The sequence below is a fragment of the Lichenostomus cassidix genome, chromosome 9 (assembly GCF_008360975.1).
Source record: "Lichenostomus cassidix isolate B80296 chromosome 9, HeHo_3.0, whole genome shotgun sequence".
NCBI lineage: Eukaryota > Metazoa > Chordata > Aves > Passeriformes > Meliphagidae > Lichenostomus > Lichenostomus cassidix.
The window spans coordinates 13,304,946-13,313,460 of NC_139490.1; the positions used below are offsets into that span (position 1 = coordinate 13,304,946).

At 37.0% G+C, this 8,515-nt stretch overlaps 1 protein-coding gene across 1 annotated transcript in view; it reads left to right on the forward strand.

Moving 5' to 3' along the window:
* The window catches only part of PLOD2 (procollagen-lysine,2-oxoglutarate 5-dioxygenase 2), a 48,463-nt gene extending 41,801 nt beyond the window's left edge, over positions 1-6,662 (forward strand). The window contains exons 14-20 of the mRNA XM_085069495.1: positions 457-519; positions 1,877-1,990; positions 2,373-2,438; positions 2,935-3,039; positions 3,896-4,042; positions 4,287-4,412; positions 5,452-6,662. Of these exons, the coding sequence (XP_084925621.1) occupies positions 457-519; positions 1,877-1,990; positions 2,373-2,438; positions 2,935-3,039; positions 3,896-4,042; positions 4,287-4,412; positions 5,452-5,607 (777 nt within the window). The 3' untranslated portion in view covers positions 5,608-6,662. The remainder of the gene's footprint in view (positions 1-456; positions 520-1,876; positions 1,991-2,372; positions 2,439-2,934; positions 3,040-3,895; positions 4,043-4,286; positions 4,413-5,451) is intronic.
* The last annotated feature ends 1,853 nt before the right edge of the window (positions 6,663-8,515 follow it).

Sequence of the window (8,515 nt, forward strand, 5' to 3'; positions counted from 1 at the left end):
AACAAGAAAAGTTGGCAAGTATTAATTTTTTTATTCCCTCATAACAAGGCATGATCTCCTTTGTTTGTACTGATTCTTCAGAATGTGCCCGTCCAACCCCCTTATATTCAAACCTCCTCAGCATCAGTTCCTGCAAACTTGTGCTTTCCATGTGCTCAATCAACTAATCTGACTGGCTCATCAGAGAATTGCTTCCTCTTCTCCTCTCTGTCAGTCTGGGCTGTAGGAGGGTTTGGTCCATGCTTGTTCTTGTACTGCAGCAGATAAGAAGGGGCTGGTGGAAACAGCTTTGACATGTGTGTGGAGAGCTTTGCTTGGAGATGCATGTTGTCTGTAAAGGCCTGTCAGCTTCAGAGCAAAGGCTGCCCTTGCCCTGATGTAACTCTGGAAACCTGAAAGTGGTCAGAAAAAGACATTGTGTCAGAAAACTGATGTGATGATTCTCCTTCATTTTAGACTTTACAAAGGGAAAAAGACTCCCCTTCTCCGGAAACATTCCATATGCTCAGAGCCCCAAAGGTGTTACTTTATTTTTTTTTTTATTACTTATTTCATGCAGTAATATTCTACCACAAGAAGATACTTCTCCTCTGTCCACTTATTCTGATGAAATACTGCTCAAGCTTTCTCTTCAGTCTTCTAAGGCTCAGGTTTTGCCAGGGACAGGCTTTTCATGACCAGCTCAAAGCATCTCAGAGAGGCTCTTGGTTTCCTCAGGGGGTTTCTCTGCTTCTAGGGTCCAAGGTGTGCTGACACTGCTTCTGTAGCTAAAATGGAAAAAGCAATCCTAGAAGGAGTAAAGCTCAAATGACCATAGGTCTGCCAGGCCCCTCAGTGACCACATTGTCACTTTAAGCTGTTTTTCTTGACCCAGGCCCTCCTTATTCTCCCTGCTGCAGCTATTTTATGATTTGGTAAGTGCCCAGAAATGGGCATGTTTAACATAATCATTATCTTTCTAACAGTTTAACTCTTTTTCAGACAAAAACATAGAAGTACCAAAATACCCAAATGGTGATGTCTTCATCTCCTCCAAGTCCAAAAGTCACAAACATTTCAGAAGTAAAGTTTTAGTCTGAAAAGCCTTAAACTAAAAAAAAACCCACAGAACCTAAGCTTCTTTTTAAAAATACTATTTTCTCCTACTATTTCTAATCAAGAGAGTTCTGTTAATACCTTCTGTTAATAGCTTGATAATAAAGCTGATTCTTACCACACTTGATATCTTGCACATAATTACATGAACAGACTTTAGAGTGCTCAGCTCTTTTGGATGCTGATCTGAATATTCTTGTGTGCTATATTTGCCAATATCTTTTTATTTCAGGCCAATTCACCAGACGGATCATGTAGTGAATACTCTGAAATAAGTTTCTTGTTCTGACTTTCATGAACCCTTTGATTGTTAGCTTATTCTTTCAGTTTTTAATTTGAAACTAAACCCTAGGTGTTGGTTTTCTTGTGTGAGCTTTTTCAGTTTGAGAACAGATGCTTTCAGTGTGTCTGCTTAGGTTTTCTGGAAACAAATCAATCCCTCTTCTGTTTTTTCCTTTCTATAGCTCTACATATGTTCTCAACAATATATGTTTTGGCTTAATGTGTTTAGAAAATAAATGCAGGTAAATGCTTGTAAATGACAAGATATGAAGAGTAATTGGTGGTTAGAGTCAATGACTTGAAAATTAGGATGCTAAATTAACATTACATTCATAATATATGTGTACATATATATGTACACATATATTAACATATATATATAACAGCACGTTTATAATACATGAGTTATTTTTTTTGAATGTGAAATCATTAACAGACCTTTCTAAAACTTTTGTAAGGTGGATTTTTTTGCTAATGACACTTTCTCTACTTGGTATAGGGTGTTTTCATGTACATTACCAACAGACATGAGTTTGGAAGACTTCTTTCTACAGCCAATTACAATACCTCCCACTACAACAACGACCTCTGGCAGATATTTGAGAATCCTGTGGTATGCATCTGATTATTGATGAAACAGTTATTTTATGTTTAAAAAAGTATAAATTTATATATATAAGGGGCTTGGAATTTAAAGACTTTACATGGAGAACATTTCTTTACTATATACTAAATATTGATTATGAACTAAAAGGTGTTCTCACCCATCTAAGCAAATGACAATATATCATATCTGTAAGCAGCTGATGGGCAGAGTACGGAGATATGGCCCCAGGTTTTGTGATTTTTTACATGATGAGAACCACTTTGTTTATAAGAAATTGTTAAATTGTTTCCAGTGCTTTCAGTCAAGCAAATGAATAGAATATAAATTATTTTGTGTCACTTATAAATGTATTTGTTCTGTTGTAATGTTTTAAAATCATGTTTTTTAGGACTGGAAGGAAACTTACATAAATGCAAACTACTCAAAAATCTTCACTGATAACATAGTAGAACAGGTGGGTATAAGTAGTTTTCTAAAAATTTGTGGGATGGACTGGTAATAAATTGGTATGCAGTAACTGTTTCCATGCAAATGCTGTTTTGGTCTGTGACTAAACAGTTTTTTGATGTTTTGGATCAGAGCTGAATTTTTGCCATTTGACATAGGCTGCTTGCTTTCACTCAATGGATCTGAACAGAACACTTGTGTTGGATGATCAGTTGTGACAATTAAGAGCAATGATGTAATGAAATTTGCCTCCCTAAGAAGTGGGGATAAGTTGTTTCTGTGTTTAAAGCAATGTTCAGTTTTAAGCTGTTTCCCACAATAACCTATAATATGAAGAGCAGAGTTGTTGTTTAGAGCCATAAAGCACATAAGATGTGTGTGTGCTCTGACACATTCCTAGGGCTGGGTCAGGCCTTAGGACATAGCTTGTGTTTTTTGCTTTTGTGAGGATGTGCTTGAGCATCAAGATTTTAATTTTACGTTTTTTATTTTTTTTTTTGTAGCCATGTCCAGATGTGTTTTGGTTTCCCATATTTTCTGACGCTGCCTGTGATGAATTAGTAGAAGAAATGGAGCATTTTGGGCAATGGTCTGGTGGAAAACACCAAGTAAGTGTCAGCCTATATAAGCATGATCTTAATGAGTGATCTTTACTACTTTTACAACAGTAAGTCACTGTGTGCTGCAACAAACAAACATCCCAACAATTGCCAGTGACCTGAAACATCTGCTTTGTGGTATAAAGTGCTTAGTTTAGTCTACCATGTAGCTACTTCTTCAGTAGATTCAGAGACATTCTTCAACTAATGCTGTGGTGTGCTGACCCTGGCTGGCTGCCAGGCACCTACCAAGTCACTCTGTCACTGCCCTCAGCTGGACAGGGGAGAGAAAGTGTAAAAAAGGGTTTATGAGTTGAGAGAGAAGGACAGGGAGAGATCATTCAATTGCCATCACAGGCAAAACAGACTCAATTGAGGAAATTGCTTTACTTTCTACTCTGGTTCAACTGGTAATATAATGAGCAAAGAAAACACATCTTAAAAACACCTTTTCCCCACTCCTCCTGTCCTCCCAGGCTAAAATTTACTCCCCATTCTCTCTAGCTCCTCCTCCCCAGCAGCACACAGCGATGGGAAAACGGGAGATGTGGTCATCAAACGTTCTCTACCACTCCTTCCTCCTCAGGTGGAGGACTCCTCACATTCTTCCCCTGCTCCTGTGTGGATCTTTTCCATGGTGTGCAGTTCTACAGGAACAGAATTTCCAATTTTTGCTCACTGATATCTCAGCACACTCTTTTCCACAGCAGTGTGCAGTGGAATTGCAGTACAGCAAGCTTACTTGTCCCACTGAAGCATTGCTTTGTTGCAGTTCTGTGATTCCGCAGATTTCAAGCAGTATTTGTAGAAATGCCAGAAACATTCCATGTTCCTATTTCCCAGCTATCTGTGGTGTTTTCATTAGGACAGCCGCATTTCTGGAGGTTATGAAAATGTCCCAACTGATGACATTCATATGAAGCAAATAGGACTGGATAATGAATGGCTGCACTTCATACGAGAGTTCATTGCCCCAGTAACACTGAAAGTCTTTGCTGGCTATTATACCAAGGTATGGGTTCAAAGCTTTTGCAGATAATTACTCCATGGTGTGACTAAATTTCAGTATTTTAATGAATATATCCTTTTTGGTTTGGTTGGGGAGTTTATGCGTGACAAAACAGTAGTTAAAGATGATTGTTGTTGAGATTTTTTTTTTTTAAACTGAGCTTTAAACAAAAAAAAAAAATTCCCAAGAATCCTGTGCATGAGTTGGCACTTCATAGCTGGAAGTCTGACTGTATATTTTGTTGCAGGGCTTTGCTCTGTTGAACTTTGTTGTAAAATACAGCCCTGACAGACAGCGGTCACTCAGACCTCACCATGACTCCTCCACATTCACAATCAACATTGCTCTCAACAAAGTAGGAGAGGACTTTCAAGTAAGTTACTGACTAAGAAATGTTGTCCTTGGAGTATCTAATATTATTTCTAAACTAGAGCCCAAACACAGAGGCCCAATTGAGAAGGGAAAGATGCCCATCCCAAATTGATTCTTTGTGTTTTTTTGACAAGTACTAAATTTGCTTAATTCTGGGATCCAGAGCTGTTGATTCAGTCAGGCTGAATTGATCAAACTGGTTTCAGATGATGGGAGAGAAGGGGTTTGAAGAAAAACTTAGGAAATGTCAGTAATTTCATTTTTAACATTTCTGAAATACTTCATTCCTAAACAGCGAAAACCAGTTTTTCAAAAGAGTTTAAATTGTGCCAAGTTGACTCAAATGGCTTCTTTTCTGTAGAATTTCTTTAATGATTCTTTTTTAGATCAGCCACAAAATGAAAATTTTTAACTCTTGTACCTGTTTGGGTTTTTCTGCGATGAATTGCTTTCTAGTCTGCTATTGATTCAAATAAAACAGTCCCTAGAGTATGGAGCTAGACAGAGCAGTGGAGTAATATCCAACTTTGACTTATAGAGAAATTTAACCTGTTGTGTTTATAAGTCTGCATCATTCACAGACCTTAACCCTGATAAATGTGCTTGCTGCACTTACTGCTCTAGAGAGCACACCTTGAGTTTGAAAGCAGCAGGCAGATAAATTCATTGAGGATTTAAATAAATGTTATGCTGGATTAGGGGTGCACTCCTGAAACAAGGCCTGTGAACACAATTTGCTTCTCTCTGGGAGAATCTACAGTAAAGTTGTTGAAGATCTATTTGTCAGAGTCGCTGCTTGTATGAGTTGTTATCTAGTGAATTGTAAAGCAAAACAAGGGGAAATCTCATTGCAAATGCATGTCTGTTAATTAATGCTCTAAGATGGTGTCATGTAAACCACCTTGCTCAGGGGTGGTAAGAGAAAAAAACCAGCCTGTTAATAAGAGTAAATAATTTGAAGTCATGAATATATGAAAAGGAATTTATTAAACCACAAGATAAATGTTTGGGGTTTCACTGTGTTTGTGTTTTTACCACAGGGAGGTGGATGTAAATTCCTTAGGTACAACTGCTCCATTGAGTCTCCCAGGAAAGGATGGAGCTTCATGCACCCAGGAAGACTCACACATTTACATGAAGGACTTCCTATCTTGAATGGCACAAGATACATTGCAGTATCGTTTATTGATCCTTAATTTTATTTTTTTTTGTCCTCTTCAACAGCAGTGTTCTTACATAAACATTTATTTATAGATCTCTCCTGGAAGATGGTGATAAAAGAAACTTTAAGTTACTGTTCCTACACAGCAGAGGTACTTTGGGCTAAAAGGAGAAAAACTAGAAAATGTTTAATATTTTTGAAGATTTCTTGATATCTGCTCTGAGCCTTGAGTCCCAAAATAAACATGTCCTACTTGTTTTTCCATTCTGCTGTCCTAAAGAGTGGGTAAGGAGAGAAAATGGAAAAGCACAGTGAACCCATTTCTTCGTTGAAAAAACCCCAAACCCAAGCAACGCTAAATACAAAATCGTCGGAAAAATTTATTGTGGTTTTCATTCAGTAAAATGACACGACTAAAGTTTGTGTGGTCTGTATATTTGGTACCAACAAATGAAAAATCACAGCAGAAAAAAATCAAATTAATCTTGTTTACAGTTGTTTCTGGTAAGCAATAACTCCATATGCTGGTTTATACTGAAGGGAAAACGTCTCCATAGCCTGTTCTCTTAATTCATTGTCAATTCTGAAATGTACACCTTTAGAAGAAAAAAAAAATAAATTAATTGCAGAGATGGAAGAGGGATTAAATCCTTTATCTAAGGAGAACATGGTTTACCATTTGTTCTGAGAACTCATCGTGTTGAAAGCTTACTTTTCTTCAGCAAGTGACCTTTGTTCAAAGTGAGTTATTTTTCTAATTGTGTAGTTGCACCCAATTGAAACTGGAAATTTGATGCTTATTTTCAGAACGCTGGTAAATTTTAATAATAGGATGTTTTATAGGGACAGTTTTCTACTCTTAAAATTACTTGAATTTTATATCAGGAAAATGAAATGGTGGCAGTCTCTCTTTAAAGCTAAGGGTCTTAACTTGACATTTATTTTAAAGAAATTGGTTTAAGATATTCCTACTGTATCTACTGTTTGTAATTTAAAGAAACTTGAAGCTAACTGTTTCAAAGTCTACCGTGCCAAAATGCACGACATGTTGGAAAACCTTGTGAAAAATAAAGGGTAATTTTAAATTAATGGAGCAGCTGTTACTTGACTGTATCAGGTAATTTCTTTGCATTGGGCACTGTTCTTACAGAAACTAGGTTTTCTGATGAATATTTTCTAACTATCTGTAGATATATTCAGATGGGAGTGACAGGTTTTGGGTTGTTTGCTATTGAAATTATTTCAGTTATTGCCTGCGTACCAAGCCTTGTGTTACACTTTCAAAATGACCCCAGCAGGAATGATGGTTCTTGGGTTTGTTTTTATATAGAGGCTATTTGATGATCTAAACAGTATTTTGCTTTTTATCTGTGTGTCTTTGAAGAAGCTTTGTATCACATTTTCTAAACAGAAACTTTATTTGCAGCTGACAGGATTAGGGGAGAGTTTAAAAAAAATCTTTTACTGAAAATAAGGACATCTGCTTATTTCCCTGTTCTGCAGTTTTGAGGAATGAGTTGAAGCCATATTTCAAGTTATGCTGAAGCAAATACATCAAAGTGAGTTAACCGCAATAATGTATTAAAATTGGCTGGCTTGAAAAGGAATGGCTTTTGACAGGAACTTTTTTACTTTCTTTTAATTTCTCTTTATACTGTCAATTTTTTCCTTTTCAGGCTAGTATTTGGGGATTGATATCTCTCAACTTTTTTCTAGGCCTGGAACAGCTGTCTCAGTGTCTCTTTCTTCAGGCATTCAAAATGAAAGCAGCCTTTGTTAAACATCTTTTTCTGAGCATTTGTCTGTGTTCTCTTAGGCTAACTTAGAACAGAACAATATTTTTTAGCATTGGATCAGTTACAGACAGTTTGTTGTTTTGGGGTGATTTCTGAGGAAAAAACTAACAAAAATACAATCCTGTAACATGGGAGGTTTTGCAGAACTCTTTTCCCCCCACAACGTGTATTTTAACTACGTATTCTGTAATCCTCAGCCATATTTCTTTTTTTAATGTATATTTTGCCCTCAAGAAAGCCCTGAGAGCTTTATTTACTGTTAAATTTTTGTGCTTGCAACTCTCAGTTGACTCTGTCACATAGTGACATGTAATGCTGTGTTTACTGTGCTGCACATTTGTTAGAAGGGAAAATGCATCTGCCATGCTTGAGTTACTAAGCTTCTCTCATTTCTTCTTTAAATAAAATATTTGCAGAGGGTGGCAGATGCCTTTCAGGTGGACAGCAACATGTATGGAAGTGTTCTCAGTGACCTCTTAGGAACTGACACGTGCCAGGAAAAGAAATTTGTTCTGAACAGTTCACCTGAATTAGTTACAAGAGCTTTGCTGTGCTGTTGGCATTGTGAGTCTATAAGCTCACACAGGCTAAACAGAGGTGCCACTGTTGGAAAATCCTTTTTATATTTCATTACTTTAAAAAGCATTTAGACTCTTGTGTCTCTTTAACAAAGTTTGTTTTGGAGCACAGGAGATACATGCATCAGGCGGAAAGCAGCAACCTAAACTGCAGCAGTGTTTGAGAAACCTCGGGAGTACAGGGCTATAAGGGTGCTCTGCTACAGATGAGACATTTGTAAAGTATTTTGTTTGTTCTGCTTTCCTCTAGCTTTACTTTCCAGTGTTAAGTGCTTGGAGGAACTGTGGTGTGGGTAAGAAAGTGGTATAAAGGCAATAGATTTCTGAAGTCTCCTTTTGGTTAAAAATCCTGAGTATAGCTTGGTTTTATTTCATATTTGTGAACTATTCCAGCTCTACTCCTAAGAAATGTTCAGTGCTTTTGGTCTTATTTTACACATTTAATCTTCTTTAACATCACTGTTCAACAAGTAATTCCAATATCTATTTGTCAGTTCATTTTTTTGCTCCCAAAGGATTACTGTTTCATGCTTACTGTGAGTGGGAAGGAGTAAGACTATGACAAGCC